Genomic DNA, 16729 nt, shown 5'->3' with positions numbered 1-16729 from the left:
AATTAATTAAGAATATTTTTCCGTGGTTACATGATTCATGTTCTTTCCTCTCCCCTTTTCCCTCCCCACTTTCTGAGCTGACAAGCAATTCCACTGGGTTATACATGTATCATTGTTCAAAAACTATTTCCATATAATTAATATTTTCAATAGAATGATCATTTAAAATAAAAATGTCCAAACATATATCCCTTGAACCACAAGATAGATCTTATATTTTTCCTCTTGCTTTCTACTCCCACAGTTCTTTCTCTGGCTGTGGATAGTGCACTTTCTTATAATTTCCTTAGGATTGTCCCAGATAATTGCATTGCTACTAGTAAAAAAGTCCATTACATTTGATTATGCCATAGTGTATCAATTTCTGTGTAGAATGTTCTCCTGGTTCTGCTCTTTTCACTCTTCATCAATTCATGGAGGTCATTCCATTTCACATAGAATTCCTCCAGTTCATTATTCCTTTTGGCACAATAGTATTCCATCACCATGGATACTCACCATCACCAGATACCACAATTTATTTAGCTGTTCCCCAATTGATGGACGCTCCCTCATTTTCCCATTTTTTGCCACTACAAAGAGAGTGTCTATAAGTATTTTTGTACAGGTACAATTTAGATTTTTTGAGAAAGGCATGATATGTAAAAAAAAAAAAGCAGCATTATATGGTAGAGAATGAGCCTTGATGCTTGAAGAAATGAGTTTATGTCCCACCTCTGACAAATACTATGTAACTGAGCAAGTTATGTAATTATTCAGTGCTCTAGGAAAGTTTCTAAGATTTTAACTTTCAGAACAGAAAATGCCCTACCTTGGTAGAGGAGTTTCCCTGTGTAGGAGTTATCAATGCCAATGTCCTTATCCCATGTACAAAAATGAAAGCAAGGGCGTACAATGAAGAGAATATAAAGGTAGATCTTGATCAGGTAAAACTAGTTTCAGGCACACTTAAAGAAACAAATGTTTGTAGCGAAAAAAATGACAAAGGAGTTATTTTATTTTTAAGGTATAGTCTGATAAAGGGGGAGTTATCTAGGACAGCTACTTAAGCCATAGAAGGGAAATGTATAATTGCCAATTGAAAGGGAAAAAGCTGCTTAATTCTTACCTTTTTTCTGCTTTCCCTGCCAATGAAAATGATCTTTGCTTTTGAAAGAGCAAAGCAGAAATGGATAATAGGGACCTGATATAATTAAGGGAATATTAAGAGAACACCTAGCTATTCTTTGATTAATTCAATTCACCTGACCTGAATGAATCACACCAGTAAGTGCTGGTAGATATGTTTGTTGAGCTATCATCAGTGAGATTTTACAGAAAATAGAGAACAGAATTCTTACTGTGTTGCAGGACTGAAGGAAGACTAACACTGCAATTGTTGAAGTAGGAAGATAATGTAGTTTGCAAACTATAAGCCAGGAAGCTTAACTTTGATTTCTGGAAAAATTCTAGCACATCATTAAGGAGAAAGTAAATTAATATTTAGAACATTTCATGATACTTGCATAGATCCAGTATGGCTTCATTAAGAAGCTATATCGATCTAACCTTATTCCTCCCCCTTCCTCCCCACTCCTCATCCTTTTTTTGTCAGGGTCACTAAGCTGGTAGATTGAGGGCCCTTGTTCTAAATGCGGTTTATTTAAATTTTAGCAAAGTGTTTGATTATCTCATACTAGATGAGAAGTTGGATAACAGACAATAGCAAATATTGGTAGATTTAGCATCTAGGTGGTGTAGCAGATAGAATCATGTAGTCATGAATTTAAATTCTGTCACAGACACTTAATTCTTGTTTGTCCTTGGGCAAATCATTTTACTTCTATCTGCCTCAGTTTCTTCAGTATAAAATCGAGATGATAATAATACCTATATTCAATTATGCATGTGATGATCAAATGATATAGTATTTGTATAAATATTTAGGATTGTTCCTGACACATAATAGATATTATTTAATTTCTGGTTATCATTGTCATCATTGTTATCCTCATTGTCATTGTTATCATCATCATCATCATCATCTTGAATTCGGAATTGTGTAACTGTGGATTGGTGAGTTCTTTCAATTTCTATTTTATTCTCTGATTCTAGAATTTCTGGACAATTTTCCTTTTTTCACAATATTTATTTATTTTTGAATTTTTTCCATGGTTACATCATTCATCTTCTCTCCTTTCTCTCCCCCTTCCCACCCCAGAACTGACAAGCAATTCCACTGATTTATACATGTATTATTACTCAAAACCTATTCCCATATTGTTCATATTTGTAATAGAGTAATCTTTTAAAACTACAATCAGGGGTTGTATTGTTGATTCCAAGCTGTTTGTCCCATTTCTGCTGTAGATCTCTGTGGGACTGGGTCTAGGAAAATAAAAAACTTCACCTCCTTGTTGTCTCTGGTGGTTTTAGCTTTACCCTCAACTCTAGTCTTCTTTTGCTGCTTTTTGGAATTGATTTTTGGATTTATTTCTGTTGTTTACAGAGGGTGTTAGGTCAAGGAAGTTTTACCCCTTCTTTACCATCTTTCCACAATCCCCCCTTTTTTTAGCCAAAAAACTATTGATTTTAAAAAAAAAGTACTTTCACAAAGTCCCTTTGGGAGAGGGAAGTGATACCACAAAGCTGGATGAAAGTGAAAGGGAAAAAGAAAAAATTTCCTGGGGATGATGGTAGAAAGGAAGTCATCAGGAATGAAAATCAATAGGTCATTGTTGGGATGAAGGTAAAAAATTTATGGTTATGGGCAGAAGTAGCCCAAGAAACTCAAGACAGGGCATATCTATTAATTTATTTGTCATTCATCATGCAGTGAAGACTATAAAGATAATTTAACGCAGGCAGAGAAGAGAAATTGGAACAAGATCTGTGGACAGAGTGAAGGCCATAATGATAGTCTGGTGCCACTGAGGAAGTAAGGCACCGCTAGGGCCAAACCATATTATGTATAGCAGCTGCATCCCCAATGATATATACAATCTGGATATCCAATGTTGAGATAGGAGGGGACTTAGAGATCATCTAATTTAAATCTATTACTTTTTTAGAAAAGGTAATTAATACAGCAATACTACTAGAATCTAGGCAAACTGACTTCCATTCCTGGGTCCACTCTCTAGGGACAACTTAAAAGGAAAAAGGCCCTATTTTGGAAAGAGGGGCATTGTTACCAGGCAGTCATCCAATACTTAATGCTATAGTGATGGTTCTCAGTGGAAGATTTTTCAGTGCTGATTATGTCTCATAACTCTCATAATTTTTATAATGATTGAAGTACCTCTTTATTCTCCTCCCTCCATAGCATCCCTAGATCTAATCTCAGTGAACTGGTCTATATCCTAAAGCTGCCTAGAATCTACAGCCTTCTTGAATCTGAAGATTGTACTTATTGTGAAGTTGAGTTTATAAAGGGAAAGAGTCTGGGACAAGATACTGGGGGAATCTCTTGGCTGACTCTTCTAAACTCTTTTTTCTTCCCTCCTTCCACTGAGGGCCCAGCAGAGAGAGAATACAGAGTGAGTTGGGGGCCAGAGTCCTATATTTTCTTGATCAGTTCCTGTGGTGGGTAAATCTGGGGGATAGGGCAAGAAGTGTATTCTAGCTCCCTTCTGTTCCTTCCTAATTAGGCTGTGTTTCCTCCAACATGATCCAGCCTTTTCTTTTTGTCAGGGATCTGGGACTCCAAATCATTTCTCTTCTGTAGGGAAGGTGATGAGCATTGTCTCATTCCTAAAGTCCCACCAGGCAGTCATGTGGAAGAGCAGGTTTTTCTAAACCATAGTGTACTCAATGAGTGCAAAAATGGTGAATACTTTTGACTCACAGTACATATTGTACTGAAAGTAACTAAAACAATAGAGAATGAGGTCAAGTTGACAATAAAAAGTCATTTTCAGTCACAGAACTGACATTTCCCTAAACTTATTTTGTATTTCTTCTTCTGAGTCATAAGACAGGTTAGCAACATGTGTCCCAGAGACACTGTGTTAAAAGCAATGAAGGTATTCACACAGGTGGCAAAGACCTCTGAGGAGATATAGATGAGAAGAAGCAGGGTCATATTCTTCAGGAGGTTAGCCCAATTAAAAGAAGGAGAAGTGGTCACAAATCAAGGCAGGACAAAATTCATGTAGTGGTTCTAGTAGATTAGGCCTTCTTGAAGAAGTGGGTTAGAGTGCAAGACAATGCAGAAACTCTAGACATACTACTGTGGCACTTCCCCACCAAAAGCCAAACTCATTGATGGCAGGTAACTGGGCATTACATAGTGGATGGATGTGGTCTATATTAAATGGAAGACAGGGACTATATGATAGAGAAAAGAAAGACCAACAGACACAAAAATGTAGTCCTTCAATACTGGGCAGAGGAGAGCTACTTCCTAGTGAAATCTGTATTTTGGGGCCCCAAAAACATATAATTGAACACATTCAGCATTAGAGCAAAGACAGCAACTCCTGGTTTCCTTGCTGACTGTTTGAAAGAATTTGTAAAATCTGGTTTACTCATACCTTGAATCACCCAATAATCCAACAATCAATTTACTTATGTATGTTCGTCTCTAGAGAAAGAACTGAAAAATAGAAATAAGGAAGACATAGTTTTGGACCTACATATATCTTTTTTTTTGTCAGAAGATGCCTTCTCTAGTGCAGGGAAAATAGGGTAAGAGGGAGATACCTGGGAAATTTAATGTAACCAACAAATAGATAAATAACATTTAAAAAAGACCTTGGGGTTCAGTGGTTTACAATGATAAATATGTGATATCAATGCAGTCTTATATCTCATTAAATGATAATAATTTTAAGGAATAAAGAAGTCAGAAAGCTTCTGAATTTTGTCCTGGTCAAAACACAAGGAACATTGTATTCTTGTAACACATTTCATGAAGCACATTGAAAAGTCAAAGATTTTCCAGATATCAACCAGGTGGGTGAAGGATCTCAAGGTCATTCTCCATGTGAATATCAATTGAAAGAAGTACAAATGTTTATCATAAAGAAGAGAAGACTTATAGAAGATAAGATGGGAATCTTCAAGTATTTTAAGGGCTGTCACCTTGGAATTTGTTCTATATTGCTCCAGAGCACAGAAGTAGGAGCAGTGGGTACAAGAAGAAGTGAAAGAAATTTAGGATTAGTGTAAGGAAAAGTGTCCTAATAATTGTAGCTTTCCAAAGGCAGAAAAAGAGTTTTCTGAAAATAGTGGTTTGCCCATCATTGGAATTCTTCAAGCAAAGGCTGGCTGACCATATAGCTTATGAAAATTCTTATACAGGTATCAGCTGGACTATATGGCCTCTGAGATTCTTTCTAACTAAAAAATTCTCTGATTCAATGACTAAAAGTACATTGTAAGGAGGTGAATGTCAGAGAATATAATTTCAAAGGGCAGAATAATGTGGTGCTAAGGTTTAAAGCATCATCATTCTGATGTGTATTTGTATGTAAAAGGAAGTTGTTGGAGCTGAGTATTTTGAAGGTCATTTGCTAATATGAATAGCCATATCCTAAAAGGCTAGCACAGTATTTTGTCCTTGTTAGTTAGTTAGTTTGTAAGTTAGTCTTACCTACCTTCAATACTTGGATTCCCTCTAGGGTGACTAGGATCCGTGCATGGATTTTTGGAGAGGCTAGCACCTCTTCAGATAGTACTATTAAAAACAATAGACTAATTGTTGGACAATACATTTATAATTAGTTGTGGAGCCAATCGTTCTGAAAAATTGCTTTTCTCTCCTTTCCTTTCTCACTATTTTGAATTAATGTTTTTCATAATCTTCCATCATTTATGAAATTTTTGTGAATAACATATTAAGCAAGTGTTGCTCTTAGCTACATCTATCCTCTTGGAAAGGAGATCAAGAGTTTTCTGACTGAGTTGGTTTTCTGGTTCTTTTACCTCCCTGATATGATTTTCTTTTTCAATATCATTAATTTATTTCAATAAGTCAGGTTGGAATTGTGTCAACTGGTTGCCACATCTCATTTTATTCTTTATTTTAATTTGTATTGATTTTGACCTTTAATGAGTCTATACATAGACAACTGATTCAGAGATGAGTCACATCAGTAAGTACTTCTTTCCTGTCTGTTAATGTATAGTCAATTTTATTTTTCATGATGCTATTTATTTAGTGCTCAGTATGTCTGATGCCTCTGAATTCTTTTCCTGAAAAAATATTCAACATATACAAAGTGTTCCAAAAAAGATCTTAGTGATATTTTAAACCTTGTTGGATTAAAACTATGAAAGATTAAAACCACACTAAGACTTTTGGATGCATATTTTGTAAGTAAAAGCATCTAGATTGTCTGTAATTTGGTTTCTTTCATCTCTTAATTCTAAACTATATTATTCCAACATAAGATCACAGGATCATAGAGTTAGAGCTTGAAGATATCTTAAAGCTTATTTAGTCCTGTCCCTTGATATTACAAATGAAAAAGTCAAGTCCTAGAAAGGTGAAGTGACTTCCTTAAGGACACCCAGACAATAAGTGACACAGCTGGGATTTAAAGCCAGGATCTGGGATTCTAAATCCAGAGTTTTTTCCACTATGCCATAAGACAACTGTATTTTTCCCTTTTCCATTAGGTCATATTTTGCACTCAAATAACAAAATAATAAAATGTATGTTTACTTTTTGGTGGAGAGTCTTGTCAAATTCTTCACATTATTTTCCCCCATCCTTATCTTCTATGCAGGTGATGTAGGGGCATTTCTTCATATCTACATTGATTATCTTAATAGAAGACTTTCCCCAAATGACCACTGTGAATATTGGTATTTGAAATGGCCAAGTGTTAATTACAAATTTGTTTCTTATTGCCTTTGGATGCATGATAAAATCATCTATGAAAGATCTTTAGTTTTCCAAGAAGATCATATAAGCCATTTCTTCCATTTACCTACAAGGTTTTTTTTTTAAAAATTATTCATAGATAGAATATTCATGGCTGAACTGAGGATTTATTGTATGTCTCTGTAATTTAGCACAACTATAGAAGTCACAAGACAGTACCGTCCTACTCACAATGATTCATGGAACTTAGCTGGGGTGACTTTCAAAAAAATAGATGAAGTGATGCCCCGGGGCAGGGCGTACAAAGGTTGGGAGGCTGTGATGATGGTGGTTACCATGGCGCTGGGCTAAGTGTGCCCCGGTGTACTGGAAGGCAAAAGGCTGACAGAGACGGAGCTGGCCGAAGAAACTGGGAGCCTAAGGCCCCATGCTTCTCCTACACCCCCAACAATGGCCTGAAATATGACTGACCAATGGGATCATGTGAAGGCTTTGGCACAGGAGCCACCCCTCGACTTCTCCTTCAAAAGTATAAACTTCATCCAAGACCTGATAAGTGAGGAGCCCAGGCCTGGGCTCCGGCCATTAAAGCGCTCTAAGCAGGGTAAGTCACTGACCCAGGCCCTTCGCCTTAACAACAACGTGCTCAATGACCTCAGCGACTTCACTCAAACCATATCGCAGCTGTTGGAGTATCCCCAGAACCTGGCTTGGATTGATCTGTCCTTCAACGACCTGCCCAACATTGATCCCGTGCTGACTACCTTCTTGAACCTCAGTGTCATTTATCTCCATGGCAACTGCATGCATCGCCTGGCAGAAGTGGATAAATTGTCAAATCTTCCTAAGCTTCGGAGCTTGACCCTCCATGGGAACCCCATAGAGGAGGAGAAGGGGTACAGGCAATATGTGCTATCCATCCTACCCCGAATCACTACCTTCGACTTCAGTGGTGTCACCAAACAAGACCGGATCACAGCCACTATCTGGAGACGGATGAATATCAAGCCCAAGAGGGTCCGAATCAAACTGGATAATTTATAACTCCTTCTATCCATGCTAAGACCCCAAAGCCCACAGGACTCTGTGGTATTCTCTCTCAACCTTTAGTTTAGTAATAAAAAAATGAACTGTTGTAGGGGGCTTGAGTCCCTCAACTGTGTAATGAGGTGCCTTTGAGGTAGGCCAAATAGACAGCATCTAGTCTAGCATGAAACCAAACAACCTCAATTGAGTGGGCAAAACATCCCACTCTGCCATCTTAAGACATGAAACTTGCTTGACAGATACACAGAAACTCTAAGAGGGCATCATCTGATCCTACAGGACCCCCTCCTGATAGTTTTACCTGTGAAGTCATATAAAAACTCTCTTGAAAGATAACCCTTCTCAAAGGCCCAAGAATGTCAACACCTCAACTGGACCTCATTCTGCCCCTTCAAGTTCCTCCTGCAATGTCCTTGAAAAGGTATCTAGTTAAACTTTCAAGTCATAAGACAAGTGGGAGGTTTACAGGGTAAGGGTAAGGACAGATGGGCTAGAGCCAGGATGGTTAGATGTCCTTTATAGAGGTAGCAAACCAAAACAAAATGAAAGGATCAAACATATAAAAACTGGGTGTGAGAAATAGAAACAACCAATTTAGTTCTTAGTCCCTTAAAATCAGTTCAGGCCCCAACATAAAAGGATGATGTCAAGGAAGCCAAATTTCTTCCTATCCACTACCCCCAATCATGAAATAGTCAGTTCATATCCAAATCCCTATCTTCCCACTCCCCTCATTCCCCACTCCCTCTCACCCTCCCAGTGGCAAAATTATCATAGATCCTCTCCCTTCCCCACAAAATATTTAGCCAGGGCCATATGGCACAAAGGCTTCTTGGGAACTCATGCATCAACATGAGGCCCCAAACACCTCTGGACTTCTGTGGTGGTTTCTCCATGATTAGTAGTAAGTTAGGTTTCTGTACAAGCAGGAAATAAAAGGGAGGCAGGAACAAAAAAAAAAAAAAAAAAAAAAAAAAAAAAAAAAAAAAAAAAAAATAGATGAAGTAAGTTGAGGAGCCCTTTTTGAAACCTCTCCTCTACTGTGGAACTTGATAGAGTATGAGGTCCATGGGCATAGCTTGCAAGGACCCATGGTCATGTCCTTGTGATGATTATATACAAGAATAAGACTTTTATTGAATTTTATATAAAAACATTTAAAAATAGACTGTTATGTTCTCCTGGTAATCTTGAAGGTTCATTTTAATGAAAGAAACAAAGGGACAAATCAAGTATTGACATCTCAGGATTTAGAGCTGATAAAAGTTCAGAAAACACCAACTCCAACTTCCTCATTTTACAAAAAAGGAAAATGAGACTCCAAGTGGTTAAATGATTTGCCCAAGGATGGTTTTTGTAGTTATTGTTCAGTCATTTCAGTTGTAACTGAATCATGTGACCCCATTTGGGGTTTACTTTGTAGAGATATTGGAGTGGTTTGTCATTTCCTTCTCTAGATCATTTTGACAAATGAGTAACTGAGGCAAATGGGGTTAAGTGACTTGCTCAGGGTCACACAGCTAGCCCAGGGTTACAAAACTAGTAAGGCAAGATTTGGAACCAGGTTTTCTTGTCTCTGGGTCCAACACTTTCTCTAATGAAGCTTGCATCAAGTAAGGGGCAAATAATAGGTTTACTTGCAAAACAGTTGCAAAAGCAACTACTGTGCCTCATGTTGAATTGCTTTTAAACTGATATTTGTAGAAATAAAACTCGTTTTACATTAATCTGAAGAAAAGGTTCACTGAACAAAAATAGATTCTAGCCTACTACTGACTAAATCTCAAAAATTCCTAATTAGCAGAGCATGGAATTAATGAGGTTTTGTTATAATTGTAAAAGCGATTTGAGAACATTAACAGAAACAACAAGATAATCCATAAGAAAGAATAATAGCTCTCAGGTGCCTGTAATTATCATAATTGTTTAATGTGGTCTTGGTGCTGAAGATCTAGGAGTCAGTTCAAGTAACCCCTGGTATAAATGTGTTTATGTATATAAAAGAGGCATTGAAGGCATTTAACTTGAAGAAGACAAATAATTACAGGGATTGAAAGCAAAACAAAAGAGTCAGCCAATAATTTCTCAAATGACCAAGTCTACAAGTGGTTCGCAATCTAGCAGTTCAGGAAAATAAGAGATTTTTGTCATGCGCTATGACCGGGTATGGACAACTAAGTGGCACAGCGTATAAAGTGGCAGGAATGGAATTAGGAAGACTTTTCTTCCTGAGTTCAAATATGGTGTCAGGTACTTATTAGCTGTTTGACTCTGGGCAAGTCACTTACCCCTGTTTTCATCAGTTTCCTCATCTGTAAAAATAAGGAAATGGAAAACCACCCCCAGTGTCTTTGCCAAGAAAATGCCAAATGGAGTCATGAAAAGTCAGACACCATTGTAACAACTGAACATGACTAGAGATATATCAAAAAAGAATAAACTGCATTTATTGCATGTGATTTAAAGGAGTCACAGAGAAAACTACAAGAAATCATATTCTGCTTTCCTATAGATTTCTAATGGAAAAGGAAAATAGAAGTAAGGTATGAGCAATTCTCAAATTTCCATGTTAATGAGACAAAAGGTTGCATGGATAGCTATAAGTGATTAACAATTGAATTCCTGTCCTTTGCTTCTAGTTAAGGTCCTTAGGCTTTCCTGTCTAGAGATGACATGTAAAATATTCTGTAAGATTTTAAGTGCTATGTAAGCTATTTAGCTATTATAATTATTATCTGTGCATCATTGATGTTACATTTATATTTGTTGATACAGAAACTTCTGTTAGCAGAAATAACACTAGAAATAAACTATATTTCAGTGGGCCACAATTAGTAAGTATCTATATACTGATCTGTCTTTTACAAATAACTTCCTTCACAAAAATCCTCCAAAGTAGGGAGGAAAAGCATTCTTACTCCCATCTTATAGACAAGGAGAATGAAAACTGGAGAGTCTAAGAGATTTGGTCAAGTTCACCCAGCTAAAAAGTAAAAAACAATGATTCAACAATCATATATTAATACTTCAATGAATCAACAAGCATTTAATAATCATCTACTTTGTGTCAGAACCTGTATGAGGCACTAAGGATATAAAGAAAAAAAGAAAACATTTTCTGCCCTCAGAGACCTTATATTCTCTTGTGGAAGCAACACAGAGACATTTAAGCTATTCAAAATATATTTAAAATAAATACAAAGTTATAAGAGGGAAATGTGAAACAAGCAAGTCTGACTACATATTCTGTTCTCTGATCCCTTAAGGCTCATTTCCAGTTGCCCCAGGTTCATGATAGTTCAATATTAACAGCATTTCATATTTGTGGGGAACTCTTGAACCAGTCCCCTGTGAATGGGGAAGGAATGTGATCTGTGTATGATTTTAGAAAACAGATTTTATTCTTTTCTCATTGTAGAAGCCTAAGCTTCAGCTAGTTCTCTGTTTATCTTTTATACACTTTCTTCTTTCCTTTTCCTCTGTGCCTTAGGGAAAACAAGCCCAAAGAAATCGCTAACTTGCTGTACTGAGTGGTAAGCCTTTATCAGCAACGCACTTATGATTACTGGCAAGCTAACCCTGAAACTATTTAGATGGGGTTAGAGAGTTTGGTTTGAAAAAAACAGCTTTTTCCCAATTGAGTTTCAGGGAAAAGAGGCAAGCATCAAGTCTGCTGAATGGGTTTGAAAATTGGCTCTCCTGAGGCTTACAACATTTCAGCTTCTTGTCAAACATATCACCCAGACTTCTTTTCCAGCCATATCCATTGTGTAAATGGATGTGGATGGATTTAGAAGTATTACAGGACCTCTCGCTCCCTCACCCCCGAAACCTCCCCAGCAGTCAACGAAGCATTTCTGGGAATGCAAATCACTAGGAGTAATACAGTCAGGTTCTCAGAGTCAATCACTTTTCATTTCCTGTCATTTCCTCTCTTGGAATACTTTGTTTATATTTGCAGTCCAAGCAGATTTTGTGCTAGACTGGAAATGAGATGACTAAAATCTTCAATTTTTCTACTTATATTTGACTCTATTTAAGAGAGGAAAATAAGTATTGAAGATGTTACTGTATGTTACTGAGTGCATTTGACACAAAAAAATAACTAGTTAGTTCAACCAATTAAATTGGATTGGGTCCCCAAATCTAGTTAACTCATTAGGAAAAAAAGCTAACAGTGTAATTGATTAATGGAATGAAATGCTTTTATGATTTTTTATTAAAAACCCTTGTTTCTGTCTTAGAACCAATACTCCGTATTGGTTCTAAGACAGAAGAGTGGTAAAGGCTAGGCAATGGGGGGTTAAGTGACTTGTCCAAGGTCACACAGCTAGGAAGTATTTGAGGCCAGATTTGAACCTAGGACCTCCTGTCTCTATACCTTGCTCTCAATCCTTTTAAAAATCAATTTTATTCCTACTTTTAATATCACTATTTCTAAATATATGCACCTGTCCTCTTCTCAACGAGCCATCCCCTGTATCATTGATCAAAGAGTTCTTATATCTAAAATAGAGATAACTTTGTCAAATATACAAGGATATGAGCCAATCCTCAATTCATAAATGGCTAAAAGATATGAACAGAGTGTTTTTAGATAAAGAAATCAAAGCTATATAGAAAAACATTCTAAATTTGTTATTGATTAGAGAAATGTAAATCAAAACAACTCTGAGATATCATCTTATGGTATCAGATTGGCTAAAAGGAAAAAATGGAAAAATGACAAATGGAGATGTGGAAAAATGGGTACACTAATACACTGTTGGTAGTCATGTGAACTGATCAAACCATTTTGGAGAGCAATCTGGAATTATGCTCAAAGAATTATGAAACTGTGTTTACCTTCTGACCCAGCAATATCACTATTAGGGCTATTTCTTAAGGTGATCAGGGAAAAAGGCAAAAAACCTATATGTTCTAAAATATATTTAGCATCTCTTTTTGTGGTGGCAAAGAACTGGATATTGAAAGAATGCCCATCAATGGGGAACAGCTAAACAAGTTTTAGTTTATTATTGTGATGGAATGCTACAGTGCCATAAGAAATGATGATCAGGGTAATTTTAATGAAACTTGGAAAGACCTACATGAAATTATGATGAGTAAAATGAACAGAACCAAGAGAACATTATTTACAGCAATAGAAATATTTTTTAAAGAATGACTTGGGTATCTCCACCTCTCTATATATTAAAGAACTGATCAATAGGAATAATACATCTTTTTGTCAAATATTAAAAGTATATTATTATGTATGATATTAAAAGTAGGAATAAAATTGATTTTTTAAAAGGTCAGTTTGGCTTTATCAAAAAGTATGTCAAGAGGGGCAGCTGGGTAGCTCAGTGGAGTGAGAGTCAGGCCTAGAGACAGGAGGTCCTAGGTTCAAACCCGGCCTCAGCCACTTCCCAGCTGTGTGACCCTGGGCAAGTCACTTGACCCCCATTGCCCACCCTTACCAATCTTCCACCTATGAGAAAATACACCGAAGTACAAGGGTTTAAAAAAAAAGTATGTCAAGAGGAATAATACATAGTAAGTAAGGATACCAAGACAGGTCAGAGCCAGTTTGAGAATTTTAACATTTGCATTTTCTAATCTGAGGAGGAGAGGGAGGAAGATAGTTAACTTGGTATTTTAATGTAATCATCAAATAAATAAATTTGAGTTAAAAAAGAGAAAAAGTTAAGCAAAACTAAAAAAATATATCATTGATATATTATTCAACACTCCCAAACCCTTTAATTCTGCCCTCTTTAAAGAGAGAAAAAGCAAACATCTTTTAATACCTCTAACGCCAAACTTGTTCTGTATAATTGCAGAGAATTCAGTTTTCTTTTCTATCTTTTTCATTTGCTTTTATTTTTTTCCATTTACAGGGAGGACAATCTGACCTTGTTTCTCACATACAACATTTTGTTTTATTTTTTGTCTCCAAGTATTTGTACACGCAGCCTCCTAGGTATAGTATGTACTCCCTTCTTACTGCCAACTCTTAGGAGCTTTAGTGTATGTCAAAGCTCAATTCAAGTACCATCTCCTAAATGAAAAATGCTCCAGCCTTTCTTGATCTTTGCAGTGGTTATTTCATGCCTCCCTTGTGATCTTGTATACATTATGCATATACTTTTCTGTACATAGTATTTGCTCTTTTCTCACCCCTCTTCACAATGTAATTTCCTTGAAATAGGAAATGCTTTAGTTTTGCTTTTGTATTCCTAGAGTCCGTCATAGAAGTTGTTTCTTTCCTTCCTCCCTTCCTCTTTCTCTTTGTCCTTCCCTCCCCTTCTCACTTCTCCTTTCCTCCCTTCCTCCTTTAGAATTTATATAAGGCATGATCCTTGCATTGTTAAAACTTCATTAAAACCCTTGACTGGTTACCTCATTTCTCATTGCATATAATTCAGACTATTTTGCTTCACTCTTGTAATGCAGGGTTGCTGCAAGAATCTCTTGCATTTGCAAAGCCAACAGAAGAAGGAATGTTGACACAGCTTGACCCTAGTCTCCTGGCCAAAAAACCATTGGAGCCTGGGACTATAAATATCTCTGGAGTACCATCCTGGGGGCTTTTGGCTTCTGGGCTTTTGGCTTTTGCCTGATTTCCCTTGACCTCTCCCTTAACTTCCTACTATCCCCTGCATCTCCCCATTGGGCCCTGGGAGTAGGGAATTTTGGGGGGAGGAGAACATGGGATTAATTTCCTTAGGCAGGCAGGGGCAATCTTAGACCAAGCCACCACCTCATTTATCAATCTGCTAAACCATTCTACATCAGGGTAGTGAAATTTATCCCTGGATGAGGGGCTGGTTCCCTCAGCCTGATCCCCATCTTCTGTGACCCTCCTCCAGCACTAGCTTCACCCTTAGCAATTAGTTACCAGACCTTAACCCTTTTCCCTCAGCTTACCCTTGGCTTAATAAACCCTTGGCCTTTATTCAAAGAGCTTCTGTTAATTTATTATACCATCAACTAGGGCCAAGGCTGAAGAGGAAAGATAACTTTCCTTCGTTTCTTGAGGGCTAAACAAGGCATCCACCTTGGACAAGAAGAGAATCAGATTCACTCCCTGAGGGCTTAGAGTTTCTCTCCAGAAGGGAGGGGCTTCTTACTCCTCTCCTCAAGGAAGGTTAGTAACTAGAGGGAGACTGATTAAAACTTTCAGTCAGACCCTCACAATCTCTGGCTGACGCAAATCATCTTGTACTAAAGAGATAGCCTCCCTGCCTAGAAGACTAAACTTGATACCACTCAAGCCCTCAAATATCAAGCCTAATACCAGCCTCTTATTAGCTATCTTATTATTCCTTTATTACACTCTTCCAATCTGGAACAATCTTTCCAAACTTATCTCATAATAATCTTTTCCATGTAATATATTGTCTCATAAAATTGTATGATTTGCTATCCCTTGTATGTCCTGAATCTTTTCCATTTAATTTATTTGATCAAGCTATTCTCTTTGTATGATGTATAGCTCTCCTCATCTCACCAAGTCTTTCTACTCTCCTGTTGTATTCTTTTTGATTTTTAAGCATGTCTTTGTTATTTTAAATTAAATTAATTTATTTAGAATATTTTCCCATGGTTACATTATTTATGCTTTTTCCCTTCCCTCCCCACTCTTTCCTCCCAAAGGAGATGAGCAATTCCACTGGATTATATAGGTATCATTGTTCAAAACCTATTTCCATGTTATACCTATTTGTGGCAGAGTTTTTTTTTTTTTGTAGCAGAGTGATCTTTTTTTTTTTTAAACCCTTACCTTCTGTGTATCGGATCCTTGGTGGAAAAGTGGTAAGGGTGGGCAATGGGGGGTCAAGTGACTTGCCCAGGGTCACAGAGCTAGAAAGTGTCTGAGGTTTGATTTGAACCTAGGACCTCTGGCCTCTAAGCCTGACTCTCAATCCACTGAGCTACCCAGCTGCCACCAGAGTGATCTTTTTTTTTTTTTTTAACATTAAAACCATAATCAGATCCCTATCAAACCACATGATCAATTATATGGTTTTCTTCTGAGTTTCTACATCAAACAGTTCTTTGTCTGGATGTGGATAGCATTCTTTCTTATAAGTTCCTCAGGTTTGTCCTGGATCATTGCATTGCTGCCAGTAGAAAAGTCCATTACATTTGATTGTGTCATGATGTATCAGTCTCTGTGTACAATGTTCTCCCGGTTCTGCTTCTTTCGCTCTACATCAATCCCTGGAAGTCTTTACAGTTTACATGGAACTCCTCCAGTTCATCATTCCTTTCAGCTCAATCAGATACCATCACAATTTGTTCAGCTATTCCCCAATTGATGGACACCCCCTCATTTTCCATTTTATTTTTTGCCACTACAAAGAGCATGGCTATAAATATTTTTGTACAAGTCTTTTTCCTTATTATCTCTTTGGGTTACAAACCCAGCAGTGGTGTGGCTGGATCAAAGGGTAGGCAGTTTTTTAAAAGTACTTCAGGCATAGTTCCAAATTGCCTTCCAGAATGGTTGGATCAATTCACAGCTCCACCATCATTGCATTAGTGTCCCAATTTTGACACATCCCCTCCAACATTTATTATTTTCCTTTGTTGTTCTATTGGCCAATCTGCAAGGTATGAAGTGGTACCTCAGAGTTGTTTTGATTTGCATTTATCTAATGCAAATCTAATGAGAGAATTAGAACATTTTCCATGTGCTTATTGATAGTCTTGATTTCTTTATCTGAAAACTGCCTATTTGTGTACCTTGACCATTTATGAACTGGGGAATGGCTTGACTTTTTTGTACAGTTGACTTAGCTCCCTATATATTTGAGAAATTAGACCTTTGTCAGAGGTTTTGGTTATCAAATTTTTTCTCATTTTGTTCCTTCACTTCTAGTT

General features: G+C 37.1%; 1 protein-coding gene across 1 annotated transcript; it reads left to right on the top strand.

Annotated features, from left to right (window-relative positions):
* The first annotated feature begins 7109 nt into the window (after positions 1 to 7109).
* Positions 7110 to 7946, top strand: LOC123231754 (leucine-rich repeat-containing protein 51-like). Its single transcript, XM_044658059.1, has one exon. It carries the CDS (start codon positions 7274 to 7276, stop codon positions 7853 to 7855), a length of 582 nt encoding a protein of 193 aa, XP_044513994.1. The 5' UTR covers positions 7110 to 7273; the 3' UTR covers positions 7856 to 7946.
* The last annotated feature ends 8783 nt before the right edge of the window (positions 7947 to 16729 follow it).

Source organism: Gracilinanus agilis, chromosome 1 (genome assembly GCF_016433145.1).
Source record: "Gracilinanus agilis isolate LMUSP501 chromosome 1, AgileGrace, whole genome shotgun sequence".
Taxonomy (NCBI): domain Eukaryota; kingdom Metazoa; phylum Chordata; class Mammalia; order Didelphimorphia; family Didelphidae; genus Gracilinanus; species Gracilinanus agilis.
Note: the sequence above shows the minus strand (reverse complement) of the source record. Positions and strands in the feature narration are given on the sequence as shown.

What these genes read in the sequence shown, in the direction of transcription:
- LOC123231754 (XM_044658059.1), top strand. Translation starts at nt 7,274, where the DNA reads ATGACTGACCAATGGGATCATGTGAAGGCTTTGGCACAGGAGCCACCC.